The sequence below is a fragment of the Lonchura striata genome, chromosome 3 (assembly GCF_046129695.1).
Source record: "Lonchura striata isolate bLonStr1 chromosome 3, bLonStr1.mat, whole genome shotgun sequence".
NCBI classification, from domain to species: Eukaryota; Metazoa; Chordata; class Aves; order Passeriformes; family Estrildidae; genus Lonchura; species Lonchura striata.
The window spans coordinates 51,076,582-51,095,011 of record NC_134605.1 but is presented as its reverse complement, the minus strand read 5'-3'; the positions used below and the strand labels follow the sequence as shown (position 1 = coordinate 51,095,011).

Sequence of the window (18,430 nt, the reverse complement as noted above, 5' to 3'; positions counted from 1 at the left end):
GTGTTCAAAAAAGGTGTGGATGTGGCACCTGGGGACACGGTTTAGTGGTATTAGGTTAACAGTGGGACTCAGTGATCTAGTTGATTTCTTCCAATCTTCACAATTCTATGATTCTCTACTAGTTTTGCCTTTCTGCTAAGGAAAAAAATCTCTGGCTATCAAAGATATGTGTCTTAGAAAAGAGCCTTCTTTTCTAAGTGAAGTGGTCACAAAAAGGGAGACTCCAAATAAAAAGTTCTCTCTTGCAGAACAGGAAGAAAAAATAGATGAACTTAAAAAGCTGTCTGGGCAAAGAGCAGAAAGAATCAAAAGGGTCAAAATCCCCATGGGACATAAGGGAAATACCAGTGTATTTATAAAAAAAGGCCCCACTAGCTCTAATGTTCCCACACAAGTAAATCACAAGAGACAAGCTGGGCACTTATTTACATGGGAGCTTCAGAATGAGACCAGCCTCATGTGACCCAAGGGTTATGAGTAATGGGCCCAGAAAATAGCAGAGAAAAATCAGTGTGATCTGGGGCATTTGATCTGAAATCCTTCCTCTCTGCAGAAGTTGCAATTAATAGCAAGTGGAGTAAATCAGCTTCCTGACTCTCAGAGCATGATGATGGAGGTTCTTTCTTTTCAGTGGGTGGGGGCTGGTGGCTGCTGAGAGTGGATGCCGTGAGCTGCTTCCATCTCCTGCTGCCTGGCTGCAGATGTCCCTCCCAATATTTGCCTGTTCTTTCACCACCGAGTTGTCTGCCTGGTGCAAAGTTCACTGAATCACAGGGATGTGTGAGTTGCATGAGTTGTAAAGAAGGGGCAAGGTGGGTACTGGTCAACAGTCAGATTTTGTAAAAGAGAATTATGCTGTAGAGATGGGGTTGGTAGGTCCAGCAGGCTCTGCTCAGGAGGGTGTAGGCTGACTTCTAGTTTGTATGCTCTGAAAGCAGAGGTAAGATCTGTGAATGCAGAGGGAGCTGGACTATGGCTTAAAGATTTAACCAGGACAGACAGCAACTGAGCTGAGGTCAGCCTCTTAGGAAAGTGTCCTCGACTGCATAGGGGTGTTTACAGGCTGGGCTCATATTTTTGTTTCAGGTCATGAGCAACATCTAAAAGCCATGATAGTGTACAGTATTGCTTGTCTAGGCAGAGGTCTGAAACACCTGAGTGCCAGTACAGCAGTTATGGTGAAGAAATCCCTGGGCAAGGAGGCTGGGTTAGGCTGAGCTTCGGATGAGAAGAAAACACTGGTTTCATGTAGTTTTTCAAACAGCAGTTGGCAACTTGCTTTTCATCAGCTCCTGAGCAACTCCCATGCCAAGGCTTCCCTGTTGTCCCTGGCAGATGGAAGGCTGTAGGCCTGGTCTGTGCCTTTGGGGCTGCACACACAGCTCTGTGGAGGCTGGGATCATGTGCTGCCAACGCCACCTCCCTTGAGGGTGGCACTCAAGCAGCACTTGTCAAGAATTCCTGAAATAACGGATGGATTAACACAGAAAGCCAAGGCAAGTCAGTGCAGCTCAGGTTTTGTTGCTCCTGCACCATCCATCTCTCCCACACTCATTCTTCTGGGGACTGAAAATACTCTGCACTCACAGGAACCAATTCCTTACAGCCAGGTCCTTCAACAGGACTAAGAGCCCTTCCTGAGAAAACACCCACTTACAGCAAGTTATCTATCACCTCTTCAAAACACTTGGCTGCATTATCTGCACCAAGGAGCAGTCACATGCTGAATGGTAGTGCTGAACAGAAAGGCTTCCTTCTGGGAGTGTCCCATCCTCAATTGTGTTCTCTTGCATAGATATAAAAACAACAAATTCAATCCTTCAATAATTTATTTATTTATACCAGAGAAAGTTTTTCAATTATACATTTAAGTTTGTAACTTTCAACATAGAGTAAATATATGTAAAAAAAAAATCCTAGCTGTGCAAATTTCAAATTGCATTGTTTCAAATAATATAAATATTTTAACAAAACATAAGTTCACATTAAGGTTCACAAAATATATAAAATTTAACAGAAATAAGTGATGAGTTATTTATTTTTTTTTTCTTTTTAGAAACTATTTTTTTTAGTAACTAGAGAAAGATTCTAAACTCAAGAAGCAAGTTAGAAGAGATATCACCTCCAAAATCATAGCAGCAAAACAGATGCTGAAAACTTAAACAGTGTAAAAGGAGAAGAGAGAAGCAGGTAACAGGCACAGTGATAAAGCTGAGGTTACTAAAGAAAGTACTGCAGATTGAGAAGTGGGTACATAAACTTCAGGAGTAAAATCTCAGCCCTGAAGAATTCTTGTTACTGAACTCCCAGCTGTTTGCGTGGTAACAGAATCACATTAAGGATGACAGAAAGTGTGACAGAAATGGAGAGAGAGGGTATGAACAGCACACACATACTCCTGACATTTGCAGTGCAAGAGAGACAAGAGTCAATCTTGTTTCAGAAGTGAAGACAAAAGGCTTTTGAGTTTTTTTGTCTGTTGGAGGTAATTCCTTCCACACAAGTGGGAAATGGCAGGATACATTTTCACCATCACATGCATTTCTTCTGCAACTTCTGTCTTCCCAGCTGTCTTGGAATTTGGGAAAGGATCTAAATGCTGGCTAGTTTAAAGGAGCAGGCTAGTGCTGGTCTTCTTTTTGGCTGGTTTGCTGAGGGCTCTGCAAACACAGAAGTACTTGCTGTTATCAACGTAAATGCCCACAGGAGATCCCACCCTGGTGAGTTCTGTAAGAACAGCAAGGACCTGGGCAAACCAAGCCATGGTTCTTTAGATGTCAACTGAAGTAGCATCACTCTGTCCTGGGTAATCCTGTTAAGGAAGGACTTGCTGGACTGATGTATGCAACCACAAAAAGGTCCTGCACCTCTGACAGTAGACATGGCTCCTTGCCTGGGAGAGGGGAGGTATTGAGAAACAGGCAAAACTGGGAAGTTCTTTGGATCCAAATGCTTCACACTTCCTCCTGGGAAGTCCAAGAATTAAATAGGGCATTGTAGGAGCTTAGTCATGAACGAGAGCTCTGTGCAGAAGGCAATGTGACCTTCTCAGCAGTCCTTGTATGCAGTGTTTAGAGGAAGTAGAAATTTATTCCCATTCTTGGGAATAAACATGATCTGAGCAGACAGCTTATGTTTCCCCCCACCCTCCCACTCCCAGAACTGTTAAGTGTTTTGGATGTAGCACCATTTCAGGGAAGGAAGTAGTTGGTATTGCCTTCTTGTTCCCCACTAGCCATAGATCTGTTTGAACTGGTAGCATTCATTGCAGTAGCCGTTGCACTTGGCATTGCCATAGTGATCACAGGCAGGGGCTCGGCAGCGTTGCTTGGGAGGCTCCTGTGCCACTGGCTCCCTGGCACTCCCTGACGGTGGCAGCTGACCAAGGCGCCGGCACTCCGGGCACAGGTCATCACTTCTGCAGGCCAGGTTGTTTCTACACGAAGCCACAGCACACTGTCTCTTCTGGGCACTCAGTGCTGCTCGCTGCGCATCTCTGTGCTGCCCTGTTCTCTTGAGAAATATTAAAACGCAATGTCAGTTGCTGTGCTGGCAGCACAAATGGCTTTTCATTTCCTTTTTGCTCTGCTTGTGGTTTGTATAGGTAACCAACTGGGGACTGTTCACAGGTACTTCTACAAAGTGCAGTACCAAGAGCCAAGTTGAGCTTTACCAAAGAAAATCACAAATTCTGTCATTTCTTAGGAAAAAATACTGGCTTTTTTATCTTTGGCAACCCTCAATTCTAAAAAGACCAGAACAAACCAAATTTAGAAAAGCCTTATCTGGAACAAACACAATCTGTGATGGACTCAATCAAAAATGCAACTGGAACCCTTTTACACAGCTGCACAGCTCTAAGGATAAGAACGAAAATCCTTCCCCAATCAATAAAAGAACCTAGCTGTTGGTCCAATTGCTTCCACTGGAATAGCTGTCAAAATCCCAGTAGAGATAAAACTCAGCATGGCCATGACAACCCTAAACTGAAAATGACTTTTTATGAGCACTGCTCAACTGCAGCAGAAAAAACTCATGATACGCTCTATGCTTGTCTTTCCATGATAGTTAAGATGCAGCCATTTGAGGATCCATTTTCTAGTATGGATCCCAAGTTGTTCCCACAAGAGAAAAACATGCAGCGCTAAACAAGAGGAAGATTTTGAGAAGTTCATACTTACTTCTGGCTGTCTCACCAGCTGTTCTTCTGTCCTTCTGGCTTCTTGGAATCGCTGGTTCTGGGCTATAATGAAGCAGTTCTGGCAGTAGCCCTCAAGCATTGTGCTGCCCAGCGTGCCGCAGTCGCGCCGCTGGCAGGACACCGTGTTACGGAAGCCGGCAGCGGAGCTCCCCGTCTGGTCTACTGCTGAAGACTTCCTCTGAGATCTCCTCTGGTGCCGTAGCAAAACACTGTCTGTAAAGCAAAGCACGAATAGGAGCAGTTTGAATGTGTCCAATAGATCTGATGACCCAAGACAGCTAAAAAATGCTCCCCATCCTAAAAATGAAAATAAATTAAAAATATCAGCTAGCCTCGAACATAGGTTTTTGACAATCCTAAGACTCCCCCAGTTGGTACCTCTTTCTTCATGTTGGATACATAAGTGTGCTAATGCAGCCTGATTTTCATATAAGTTGTTGAAACCGTGGATTTGGGAAAAACTTGCCCTAAGTGGGAAACCTAGATCACACTGAAGTCAAGACAAATTTCACCTTTGACTTTGCTTTGACTGTCATCTGTGACCTACCCATTTCAGCCTCCCCCATTTCAGTCACATCAGACAACTGAAGTACATTGGTACAGAGCTTAAGGGGAAAAAATGCATTATACTTTTTAGTCTCATGAAGCAATCTTATATATTCCACAATCAGAAGGAAAAAAAATTTCATTGTGAGCAATGCTGGAAAATAAGGTATTGCAAGCTGGCACAGAAGTTCCCTAATCTGAATGCATGTGGAAAGTTCAGTGTTGTGAAAGATGTCTCTCCCAACAGCAGGGGGGTTGAATTAGATGATCTTTAAAGGTCCCTTCCAACCCAGCCTATTCCATGTTTCTTTATGTGTATCAGCAAACTTAACAGCAATAAAATAGTCTGGAGAGATAAGTAATAATTCTCTCTTACATATATGCCTTTCAGGCTCTATACCTAAGGGCTCTTTACCTGTGAAACAGGGCAGTAGCATGAAAGATTGAAGATTTCATGCTGTGATTTATTCACAGATTATTGCCTTTTTGAAAGTCAGTCCTTAAACACATGTGAATGCACATGCAGGGTATTACCAAGGAAGATTTCAAGGTAGAGTATAACAACATGCTCTGAAGTTACTCCAACAGTCAAATTCTACTTGCTCTGCTTGTCAAGACAACTACAGTGGTTACTCTAGAGCATTATACCTGTTACATCCAGAACAAATAAAGATCTATGGATTCTTCAAGGCTTTTTAAACACCTTGCTAACATAACTGATTTTCAGTACCTTCCATACATTTACAGTGTTTCCTTCACTGACCTCTACAACTTGTCTAGCTGTGAAGAAAATTCATACCAAACCATGACTGCAGTGGATAATGAGGAGGTATCAAAAGCCACCCCTTTTGAGTTGGTTTTGTTTCCATCAAAGCTGAAAGGAAGTTTTACAAGAGATTCCACAGATTTCTCACAATGTGCCCCTTTATGATATGCTGGTTTTGGCTGGGGTAAAGTTAATTTTCTTCATGGTGGCTGGTATGGGGCTGTGTTTTGGATTTGTGCTGAGCAGAATGTTGATAATATTGAGATATTTTTGTTATTGCTGAGCAGGGCTTACACAGAGCCAAGGACTTTTCTGCTTTTCGCACTGCCCTGCTGGCAAGGGTGCATGGGAGAAGACACAGCCTGAACACCTGCCTGCCCATGGCAAGCAATGAATTCTTTGTTTTGCTTTGCTTGTGTATGCAGTTTTTACTTTTCCTATTAAACTCTCTTTATCCCAACCCGTTAGTTCTCCAGCTTTTACAATTTCTATTTTCTACCTGAGCCCACTGGTAGGGAGTGAAATAGCGGCTGTCTGGGGCTTGGTTGCTGGCTGGGGTTAAACCACGAAAATGGGATAATAAAAGAAAGAAAATCACCTTCTCCTCACACTGTTTTTCATCACCCCCTGACCTTTTACCACCCAGTACAAGCAGAACTTCACAGCTCAAGGAGGCTGATATGCAGCCGAAGTGTGTCAAAGCTCACTCCGTCTCCACTTACCATGGTTTTCCCTGTACTCAAAGAAACACAGTGTGCAAAAGCCCTCATTTTGTGATGTCCCAAAAAATTTGCAGCCAGGTTTCCTACAGAGGTTGCCTCCCCTGTTCTCTTTGGAAGGCAGTGCTGCTGGTGAGGGCTCCTTGCCATGGCTGTTGGGACCCTGATAGCAGGAGTGTTGGTGGAGAATCTGTGAGATCTGGGACGGGTCAGAGGTTGATCTCTGGTGGCAGGTGGGCAGGAAAGTGGGACTGCCATTTGGGGACTGCTCTGTAGACCTTTTGAAGCAAGTGCTGCATATACCATTGAAGGTCCTCTTGGCCTTTTGATGGCACATCTTACATGTGGCATAGTCTAAGTGTCTCTGGTCATCCAAGTTGCTGCAAGGACTGAGCTGCCTGGAGTTGTAGCAGCGTTCGCATAGCCCATTGTGTTGCACGTTCAATGTGAAGGGGCAGTCTGGGGTCCTGCACTTCATGGCTGTGGTTTCACTGTACAGGAAAAGGCTGGGAGCGGTCGGAGGTGCAGAGCGAGGCTCTGTTACAGGCCCTTCAGATGTCCATCCCCCAGGTTCACAAATATCCCCACGGGAGGAGCCTGACCCAGCTGCCTTCAGCTTCTCAGGTGCTGCTTTGGAGGTCTGCTTTCTTCCTTTGTTTCCTTGGGACCTCTGCTCAAAGCATTCGTGGCAGTAGGGCTGGGTGTTCACAGACATATAAAAAGGGCAATTTGGCGTTTCACATTTCATCTGTAAGAGGGAGAGCTGGGAAAGTGACAGATCCTGTCTGTTCCTGGAACATGTCTCTCTTCTAGCAGGTTCAGCATTCTCCTGCCACTTCTTGTACTCATGCTGTACCAGTTGAAAGTAATCTTCCACGAGGTTTATTTCTTTGGGTAGGTTGCCTTCATCTAACCTGACAGCCAAAAAAAGAAGATTGCATCAGTGGTTGAAAAGAGCAGATGGTGGGGGTGGAAGCAAATACAAGCAATGTGGGAAGGAAATGTAGATTTAATGCACATCCATATTACTCAGATAGAAGATCTGGGATGTTCCACTCTTGGTGTAAATGGAAATAGTTTTAAAAGCAGGTGTTCAGTGATGGAGACTTTCACATCTGAAATAAATGTCCTGACACAATGCTAAACAGAAATACTCTTAAAAGTCTTTACTAAATGAGTGTTTTCTGTCTAGGAGCTGTTTGCACAAAGAATATGGGTAATCTCTCAGAAGCAGAAAGTCCCCCAAATTGTCAATTTCTCTGAGGATCAATGCTCAACTGCGAAGAGGTAGGCTTTCTTCACGAACTCACACTAAGAACAAGCCCTTCATACAGTGGGCTCAGCATTTCATGACACAGTTTATCATGAAATCTGCTCCTGGTTCTGTTGGGTCTGTATCTACCAGCAGAATTCTTCTAATAAACACTGGGGCTTCAGTGTGGTGTGTGCAATGCTAGCACCTTTCATACCATCCTAACTCTGCCTGCAGCTGCAGGGAAAATCCTACACTGGAGTTTTACCATGCCACAGTTGGTAGGATGAGGAGCTAACATTTCTGGCAATACTCCGGAACACACCTAGGCAGAGCAACTAGGGAAGCTCAAGTGTTACCCTTTACGTGTGCATATATCCTTTGGGTAGAAGGACTTCAGTTTTCAAGGCCCCTACAGCAGAACCAGCAAACAGCATGAAGACTCCTTTACGAGTCATAGTGGAAGCACAGACAGAGGATACAGGGAGTTATTCCACCCCATCAGTTCTGAGGGGACTGGTTGGGCATCATTGCCAGTGTCCACTGAATATGAGAAGCTGATGGGTGTTGCCAGCTGCCCCCTGCATGTTACTGATGCTCAATCATCGGGGACCAGCAGAGATGCCAGTTCCTCCACTGGCCACAGCTTCCTGCCTGCTGCCACATGGAACAGCCCAGGGTGTGGAGGCATCTGTGTTCAGAACATACTGCCAAGTACTTTGCCCAGGGCAGCTGGAATTACACCAACTGCCCATTATGCAATGTGCCCTTACATAAAGCACAAGAACTTGGGCAAACTAGTTCCTGCATTTAACCACCTCTCAGTCACCCTCCTGTGTAATCCAAAAGTCAGTGAAACTGATCAAATGGATCTTTTCTTCTAAAATGCTAGTTTCAGTTTGTTAAATCTGAACATATTTGCCTTTAAATTTGAGACTGGCCTTAGCTCATACTACTTGAAAATATATCAACAATAATGCCAATGTTTCATACTTCAGGTAGTAAACACATGGGCCACCTAGGAAGGAAGGAAAGACCAAAATGACACACTGGGCTGCCCAACTTTTCCCACCTCTGTAAATAGGATAACTTTGAGGAAACAGGAATGACACTCACTTTGCAGCATTAATTAGATGAGTTGTACCATGATCCCAGCCTTGCACTGGAATTTCTATCACTATCAAGTAGTCTTTTAGCAGCTGCTCTTTCTCCCTCTCTTCTGCATCTGTCAGAAAGTGCACATTCAAATCCTCAAATCTGCCTTGCTCACTGGTGACCAGAGGGACAGCCCGGATTTCTGTGGGGAAACAAGATAGAATAACACATATATATATATATATATATACACGTGTCTGTGTATATGTATATTTACACAAACATAACCAGACAGTTAGGAATAACCATAAAATGCAACACATGGAAATACCACCACTAAATTTTTGAGAGAGAGGAGAACAGCTGGGCAGAGCAAGGAGTTTCTGCATGGTACCACTGGGGGAGGTTGCAAACACAGCTACATCACAAACTTAGCCCCATCACACAGTAGTCTTAATGTTCTCATAGCAAGTATCTTCTCCACCTGAACAGGATTGTAGATCTTTGTTTGTTATGCCTTTTGGTGGGATGATGCTGTAACCTGAACCTAGGTAACTGCTGTCCACTCAGAAGAGGTGCATTAAAAATGGTAAAGCATGTATTTCATTATTGCCAGGCAGTGGTATTCTGCTGGGAGACTGCATCCTTCAAAGCTTCTTCTCTTACAATGTGGAGAGGAGGCCAGAACATAATAAAGCAGAGGTAACCCTTTGACCAATTCCAGCCTGCAAGCAGGTGAGTTGCACTCTACTTTCAATGAGTATCTTGAAGGTAACCTTTAGTTTCTACTCAGATTCACAGACAAAGTTCTTTCTGCTCACATTTTAGGAATATATTTCAAATTAATCTTATTTAACTTTAAAAATACAAGTCTAAACCAGATAATATTTCAAATGCTTTATCAGCAGAGTGGTTTTGAAGAAGTAACATAAATACCAAATGAGGTACTTGAAAAATACCTGGCCCGCCATCCTTCAGAGTCACCAGTGGTGTAAAATGCATGTTGTCATAGCCAAGCACAATCGGGTATCTGTAGCATTTTTCAACTGGCCACAGAAGAGGCAAGTAAACACCACCAACATTCAGAGGAGCAAAACTGGAGCCTGACTCTAAGCTTCTTACCACTTTATCTGCAGAAAGAAGTAAAAGAAAACACAAATAAGTATGTGCTACAGGCAAGAAAAAATGTATCCTGGGGGTTTTATAATTGCTGAAAACACCGTGTTCTGAAATGTATCTACCTGAAAACAACAATTGTTGACTAAGATTACTAACACAGCACAAGGGTAAAACAGTGGGATGACTGACCAGAATACTCACCTGCAAGAACAATGATTGGCCTTCTAAGGATGTTAGCAAGGATGAAGATGTGGATTTCTTCCAGCGCATTATAGGGAAGCCTATTTCGAGCCCCAGATATTTCTGGGGAGGTCATTTCAATGAGGTATTCCCACTCCTCCTCCCAGTTCTGAGGAAAGAAACAGCTGTCACCCATGGTTCAAAGACACGGAGGTCAGGAACCAGCTGCAGCACAGCAGTGCTCCAATAATCACATTTTCCCATTTCCTCCAAAGGAAGACTATTTCTGCTCTCCATTAATGACAGAATCCGTGAAGCCACAAAGCAAACAGAATCAGCAAGGCCACGCCGGCGAGCACTCAGAAAACAGCACCACTCCCTCAGGCTGCCTTACCCGGGTGTCATAATGGAGTCCCGTTTCTACAAACTCCTGGGATTTAACAGCCTCTCGCTGCCAGCGGAGCTTCAAGTTCCGTGTGTCAATCTCCCTGAGAGCACTAAACAGTGTTTTTCTTAAGACAAGGTCGATATCTTCAATACCCCACATGTACTGCGATGCAGCATGCATAAGGCAATTTCCATCACCTGGAAAAAAAAGACAGAGTGCATTATTTTCAAACGGCTACTTAAATAAAATGCCACAAGCCTGTGGGACGTAGAATTACACCACACATATGCATATTCCCTGTGCACTTCTCTCTAAGTCTCAGACAGAAGGGTTGTAGAGAAGAAGACCTGAGTTATGGTCTCTTTTCAGCGACAGAAAAAACAAAACCTTCCCTCCCTACTGGTTTTGTCTCTGTACCAGTCCAAGTTAAGCTGTCATCCAGCAATGCTCCTTACCTGTCTTACTTAACTTTGACTGATATCACAAGCTAAATTTTGGGGTCAACTACAAATGTCAAACATAGCTGAAATAGCTTTTTAAACACAACAACGTCATCTTGAAATTACAAAAAAAGATGTAAATTTCCCTCATTGGTGTTTATACAAATATACACCCAATGGCATGAGGTTGAGATAATGGAAACCATTAAGAAAATATTATAGCAACACCAAACCTCACATCCTCTGATGAGCACTGCTTGGCACTTTGCTGTGCTTGATGGAGGAATTATCATAAAAAAGGAGACAGAAAGGGAATGGTAGATGATTTATATAAAGCAATCATAGGAACACCTCTGGCCTTCCTCTCAGAAATAATGGCATTTTGGGTTGTTGCATATATTATTTAGAGGGCTGATTTTAAAACACAAAATTAAACCTAAGTCAATGAAAAACTGATTCAATTTTAATTTATACAATCTCCTTGCATTGAAAAATTCCTCTTTACAGATAGGAAGGATTGTGATAGTCTGCAGTTTCAGAGAGGAAACAGACTCAGAGGAGATAACTAACAATTAAAAGGTGTGACAAGAAATACATCTATATCTGGGTTTCAAATTCTATCTCTAGCTATCTTCTTCAAAAGGGGATGTCTCCCCTGAAAGGGAGACATCAAGAATCATTACTGTCATGTCCTCAGATGCAAAACTAGGTCTGATGCCTACCACAGTGGTAAACAGATTCACATAATGCTAAGAAACCACAGAAATTTTCTTGGAAAAGAAGACATCAACCCCGGTAAAGCTACTAGGTTTTTCTCACCTGAAAAAAACCCAAACAAACCCACCCAACGAACTCCCACAAAAGAATTAAACCCAGTTTGCCACATACATGATGAGCTCAATAACACATTTGTGAACACTTTTGCTACTTATTCTGTGAAATTGTAGAGAAGAGCCTACAACAGACTCCAGTTCCCAAATAAGATATCATTTGAAATCTACTCAATGCTTCATAAATTGTTACAGGATTGGTGCATATCAGTTTCTGCAACTGCCTTTTGTTTTCTGAATGCTGTCTTGCAAAGCTTACTTCAACTCAGCAGGCTGCTTACTTGAGCTCAAAAATCAGGGAACAGCCAAGACGACAGAAAAACTGACTGTGTTTCCTTCTGACCAAGAAAGATGACATATTAATCCCATTAAAATTTTCCCTCTGCAAAATCTAGAGCAAAGATAAGACTAAATTTTTTCTCTCTCTGAGAGCTCACTTTCGGTTCTTTATTTAGAAGCACTGCCCAAAATTCCTTACACAGCACTTGGAATTCCCCCACACCGTTTGACTAGCAATTGAGCAACAGTTGTACTTTTTGTTCTGCGGGTGCAGCGTGGCCTCCCTCGGACTTTCCCAGGGGGTGTGGCTGGGCGAGCTGGAATGAATGCCAATTCATTATACAAGTGAAATCTCTACAGCCAATAGATGCTGGAATTTTCAAATTAAAAAAAAAAAAAAAAAAAAAAGAAGAAAAAACCCTAACAGTTTCGATTTTTGTACCTCCTACCACTTTCCTTCTGTCTCCATTCAGATGTCTGCAAAAATATATGTGGTGATTCAAAATGGCTTTTTTAATTAAGAAAACCTCACCAATCCACAGATTCACAAACATATTAGATAGAATATACATCAAAAGATCCTGTAGGAGATACTTTCTCTGTTTTCAACAGCTACAACCTTAATCAGAAAAAAACCCAGAATTTTATGAAGAAAGTCCATTGTTAACCAAGAGAACTAACATATTCCTCCCATATCTACAGGTTAAGCAGCTAAATGTTTAAAAAATATTTTTTATGCCACATGGGAGAAAAAAAAGTTGCTTTATGGGATAATACAGGGCTTCTCCAAACTTCTGCACTTCTTTCAGAGATCCTCTCCTACAGTCCAATCTACCTTCTTTCTCCTACAAAGGTCCTTCTATGCAACTACTTTGCATAACCCACAAGTTTCCAAAGCCACTCCTACTCCTGCACTTAATGACCCTGAAGCACTGAACTGAAGCCAAGTTCTTTGTCTGCTCAGTGTATGGGGAGACCACAAATCTTGCTTTGCCTTCCCTCAACCTGCCTTAATATTTCAGCACCTCGCATACAGGTATGCCTGCTCATGGGTGGGATCCAAGTCCACTACTCCCACATGTTACACTAGCCAATGGACAAGAGACAAAGGAGGTCAGTGTTGCTGAATGTAATGTAGTTGCCAACAAGGGTCTGTCCAGTGTTACCCCTGCAGGATTTGCACTGACCGGAGACGGGGGATTCTAAAACTGTTACTCTTTGCCCTGGACAAAAACTGTGTACATTGTCCATTTTCCTAGAAAATCTGTTTGAGTGAGATTTTTAAGATCCAACACTTGAAGTGATGTTACCTTCCCAGTACGTGCAAAGCACTGCCTGCCCTGGCTGCGACTCCTGTCCTTCCAAAGCTCAGGATTCCGTGACTTCTGTGCACATGCTAATTGCAGTCATGAGAATTTTACACTAATGCGAAGGCAGCCCAAAAAGCCCACCAGAAGGTCAGTGCCTCTACAACAGTTACAGACATACACATCAGCATCAGGTTTTAGGTTGGGTAGTGACATCTGCTCAATAGGTCTATTTTTATGGCTTCTGTACAACACAGCTGTGTACAGACTGAGAAATATGGCAGAACTTGGAAAGGAAAAAAATGTGGACTAGGAAGATAAGGGCAACGTGTACACAAGCAGATATGAAAATAAGCACACCCAGAACACAACATGGACTTTAACAATGCTGCAGGTCCACCCCACCTAGTGTTTCTATAACTGCTGTGATCTGCTCTTTGAGCAAAGAGTATGTATTTTTCATCTTCTTGAAGTCCTCACTGTCCTAGTCTGTGGTTCCTGGTTAGGGGCAACCTGTGCTGTAAGGACTCCTGAGTCCAAGTTTGCAGCTATGTGACTGTAAGTCATAGCCATTACCTAATCTTTCCTCCACTGAATGTAAAATGCCTGGTGACTCTTACAGTCATGTGCCACGGTTTCCTGCTCAAGACTGTGGACAAACATAACCTGTTCAGGAAATCTTGGCACTACTGGTGTGTCTTTTCATTTGTAGCACTTAATGCAATATACACACAGAGTAACCCAAAAGTCAAGTCCTGAAACCAGCACTGACTGTTGAAAGAACTGACCCCAGGGACAGCAGTGTCAGGTTCCTGGGAGGCTCCATGTTCTGAGTGCTATTGCCATCACTGTTGTTAAAGCTGGATCAGCAAGCAAGCATTGCCTGCCAGCTACAACAGAAGAGCTTATTGGAAGGATATTAGCTTCTGCTAAATATATATGGAAATGCATCTCTGGTCACTCAAAGCATCTGCAGGTTCCTCTTGCCTGGCATTAAAAGACGCCTGGCACTTCCGATGAGGCAGCCGACATGTAGCAATCAGATTCATGGGAAGCCACTAGATTCCAAATCAGGTTTCCCTGCCTTGTTCTTGACTCTGAAGTGCCACAGGTTGCTGAGATTTTGAAAATACCTGTGAAATTTCCACAATATTCACATACTGTGGTATAGCAAGGGTCTGCTACAGCCTCAGGACAGCACATCATGTGGAAAGAATTTTAATTTCAAAACAGATTGAAAGGCATCACATTTTTAAAGCCATGTGCTTCTGTTTCAGTAATGTGAACTCAGATGCTATTAATAAAGGTGCTACATTTGTATGACCTGTTTTACTGTGAGTGCAAAGACCTGCTCATAACTTACCATTAGTCTTCAAAGGAACAAGTCTCCGAACTTCCCTGCACCAGTTGAGCTTCCTGTGGCGCTCCAGTGAAGTCTGGGTAGCCTGGTCAGTCAGGGACTTCTGAAGCGTCTCCCGAAACTGGGGACAAAACTGGCACATTCTGAACATTTCTATTGTGTATCTGTGCATAGTCCTGAAGTGATGAATTATTCCACTGGGAGGTTTGATTAGGTCCTCAGGTAGCCTCTCTCTGATCTTCATAGCCTTCAGCATATTGCTCTGATATAAAGCTTGAGGAAGGATGTGTTGGCCAGCCATGTTTCTAGAAGATATCTGAAATGAAAAAGGATCCTTTTATTGGCATGTTAGTGCCCTTCTATCACTGTGCTATCATTTGTGCAGTGACTGAGAAGGCACTTTCAGGGTGGGATGCTTGATGAAGTTTTGCCTAAAACAAGTATAGAGTGGATGCAGCCTTTCATAAATAACTTTTTTTTTTAAAGCTCATATTCACTAACTTTTCTGCATTATTCAGATACAGACACTGATCAGCTTATCCCACTAATTTGCTGATATAATTTACTGTGATATTGAAGAGGATTTATGCATAACTAAGGAAATTGCATCATCATTCAAAAAAAGCAATTAAATAAAAATAAGGATAAGAGAAGACAAGATTGAAGGAAGGGAAAATTATCCTGGAAACTTAACTAATTGATAATTGTACACTGTAATCCCATATGCACTTGCTAAATTTCAGGACATTTCAAGCTCTTGTTTTGATAACATGCCAAAAAAAAAAAAAAGCAGTTAAAGACCATTTCAGATTCTACAGCTCATACATTCTGAGTAGTGATGGTCAGTAGAGTACAGAAAAAGCACAAATAATTGCAGGCTGTGCTAGTATCAGTCTCATACTTACAGTGGCCAGATATGGTAGATGAGGAATTTGTCACTCGAGGACAGGCTTAGGTTACTTTTCTTGAGGCTCTTTTTATTTTGTAAGTGGTAGAGCTATGGCTCAGAAGTGCTTATGCTGGTGTGTGGGGGTGCAGTGCCACTATTACTCAGTGGTAAGTCAACAGAGCATTTCCATTTGGCTCAAAACCCCCTATATATTTCCACAGTAGGACATGTAATGTTTGCTGCTCTGCATCCCTTTCTTCAGTAACTCTGGCCTCATGGGGTATAGCAGGAAAAACAAAAAAAGAAACCCATAACATCTCAAACTTGCTACACTCAAAGAAATCCTTACTTGAGGACACTAACTTTGTGGCTAGTTAGAGCCAAACGTACAGACCACATCCCTCAAAACCCCTGTCCACTACAGTAAGAACAAAAATAACAACAATAACCTGTTTTTACAGGGAGAGACTCTCCATGCTGTCCACAAACATTCTTGCTTTGTTTAAAAGCAAAGCAAAGTTTGTGTCAAGACAAATAAAAGTATGCATGCTTAAAATATTTAGAGTACAACTAGTCATATTAAGAGAATCCGCCACTGTGATTATGAATCTAAGGACAAGTATCAAGTCATATATATGTGTATCAATCTCTGGACATCAAGTACAGGGATACAAGAAACAACCAAAAATTGTTTATGCCACTATTAGGACGTTTTCTCATGGAGACTGGAGTCACGGAGAGAGGAAGAAGCCTGACAAGACTGACCAGGAAGGCATTCCCACGTCTATGGAGGCAGAAGACCCCTCTTGCACAGAAGGGCTTCAGGACCTCCTTCCCCACAGGTAAACAACTGCTCTCTCCTCTTCACCCAGACACCTCCATTGGCAACATCCACCTCCAAATGCCCAGCCAAAGCTTTTGAAAAGACCCTCTCAGGGTGAGAGGGGACCTCAAACTCCAGGTGCCAAGAGCTGAGCTCTATAACCTCTCTGAGAACCAGCTGCTGGAGAGATACAGGATAACACGACAAGCTCTAGAGGCAGATGAAACAGGTGATGCTACAAAGCCCAACTTTAGGGTGATGTCATTCACATGCCCTACGAACACTAGGGACCGTGTGCAGAGCTGTCACATCTTGCAACATATGGAAAAGCTTTTCTTTAGGGAATAAAGATGGCATATTCTTATCATTCCCCCATCAGCACACAGCCTTAAAATGAAAATTGTGTATTTTCTCATCCACTTTCCTCATAAATATAGTTTTACACATGCTATTTATGTAATCCTGTATTTAAATGTATGAATGTGTCTAAAAAGGAAATATAAACAACTCCTTACTAAACTGTGTAATAACCCAGCTCTACTTTGCTCTGAGACGACTAAAATATTGAATTCCTTACTTATGTTAGTAGAAATATTGAGTCAATGGGATTTTTTTTACACTAATAAAGACTAATCACATGACTAAGCACTACCGGCATCACCTCTTGAAATGGTTATTTCCAGCATTAAGTAACAAAAAACACTGAGTTTACAGAAGCAGTCACTGAAACTACATTATTCGATACTATGTTCTACTAGCATTTTTTCCCCTCCACACGTGGAAATTACTGCCTGTGCTATTTACAGTAATAAATGTGAACAAAGGCAAAAGCCAAGCAACACTTATTTTCAAAATCAATGTGATGAAACAAACAGAATTCAACTGACATCTAAGCTGGAGATTTAAAAGTAAAAAACTAACCTACAGTTTTATTAGTTTATAGTCTACTGTGCTTTGCTGTGTGCTATGCTACTTTAACCTTCTCACAAGTAATGACTAGGAATTCCCAGAAAGGAACAGCTGTAAACAATAATTAGAGACAGCATCCTTTCCAAAGGTGTAATGCTGAGGATGCTGGGCTCTGGAAAGAGGAATACTGTTCTGAGATCTGCCGATGGTTTCATAAATTATTTTCATTTTCTGTCCTCTATCTGAAAAACGGCAAGTAATAAACTTCTCCATAAAGTGCTACAAGTGCCTGTGCCTTTGCTCGGCACAAACCAAAACACAGTACTACTCTTTGCCAAATCGGAAGGCGAGGAGCGAGGCTCTTTTAAAGATCCCACAGCACTGGTTTACACGCAGTAAGTGTTCCGCGTTCTTGGTTCCCTGACCTACAACTCCGCTGGGGGCTGGGCGTGCAAGGCGGCACGGCCACGACACGGTGCAGCTCCCAGGAGAAGGAGCCCGGAGCTCCGGGGCGGATTTCCCCGCGGCACCGCAGCACGCTCGGCCGCGCCGTGCCCGCTCTGCGCGCCGGGCCGGGCACGGCGGGCACAGCGTCCCCGCCCGCGCCGGACCCGCCTGGTCCCCGAGGCGCCCTCCTGCAGAAGCGCTCCGGGCTCCGCCGTGCCCTGCCCAGAGCGGCGCTCACCTCTCCGCGGACGGCTCCTCCTCCGGCCGATCCTGCCGCGACTCCTCTCAGCAGCGAGGCTGAGGCGGTGGGACGCAGCCGCGCCCGGAATCCATCAATCCCCACCGCGCCGGAGCTCCTTCTTGCCCTTCTCTCCACCCTCTTCCCGCCGGAGCTGCTGCTGCCGCTGCCGCCGCTGCGGAATGAAGGGCTGAGCCCAGCCTCTTGTTTTTTTCCCTTTCTGTTTAAGCGCCTGGGTGAAAAAAAAAAAAAAAAAAAGGCAAGCAGATTGAAAACACAACACAAAAAACCCCCACCGGGGATTTCCACCGGCAGAGCACAGGGACTTTCCGGCCTGTGACAACACCCGCGGCCGCCGCCGCCAGGGGGCGCCGCCGCCGGGCAGTCCCGGCGCCTCCCCGCCCGCCGTGACTCACCCCCGGGATTTTCGGGAGCCGGGATGCCGTGTCTTCCTTCCTTTTTCCTTTCCTCCCGGGCAGGGGCTTGCCCATCCCGTCCCGCAGGCTTCGCTCCGCTCACGGGCCGGCCCGGTGTCGCGTCGCTGGGTCCGAACAGCTCCTTGTCGCCGCGCAGAGCGGCGCCCCGGCGGTGCCCCGCAGCCCTTCCGCTCACGGGCACGCGTGGCAGCGCCTGCCCCAGCAC

The 18,430-nt window shown here is 43.8% G+C and overlaps 1 protein-coding gene across 1 annotated transcript; it reads right to left on the bottom strand.

Moving 5' to 3' along the window:
- Positions 1-3,146: 3,146 nt before the first annotated feature.
- TNFAIP3 (TNF alpha induced protein 3) lies at positions 3,147-18,143 on the bottom strand. Its single transcript, XM_031504534.2, has 9 exons — positions 17,789-18,143; positions 14,486-14,798; positions 10,273-10,463; positions 9,900-10,047; positions 9,539-9,709; positions 8,601-8,781; positions 6,236-7,146; positions 4,182-4,414; positions 3,147-3,513 (listed from the first exon to the last, which is right to left on the bottom strand). The coding sequence occupies exons 2-9, from the start codon at positions 14,781-14,783 to the stop codon at positions 3,232-3,234; spliced, it is 2,415 nt and encodes an 804-aa protein (XP_031360394.2). The 5' UTR covers positions 14,784-14,798; positions 17,789-18,143; the 3' UTR covers positions 3,147-3,231.
- Between the last annotated feature and the right edge of the window lie 287 nt (positions 18,144-18,430).

Excerpts from the sequence above, each read along its gene's own strand:
- TNFAIP3 (XM_031504534.2), bottom strand. The coding sequence starts at position 14,783 with ATGGCTGGCCAACACATCCTTCCTCAAGCTTTATATCAGAGCAATATG. Across the intron at positions 7,147-8,600 it reads CATCTAATTAATGCTGCAAA|GTTAGATGAAGGCAACCTAC; the intron begins GTGAGTGTCATT and ends TTTGGCTGTCAG. Across the intron at positions 3,514-4,181 it reads AGCTGGTGAGACAGCCAGAA|AGAACAGGGCAGCACAGAGA; the intron begins GTAAGTATGAAC and ends ATATTTCTCAAG.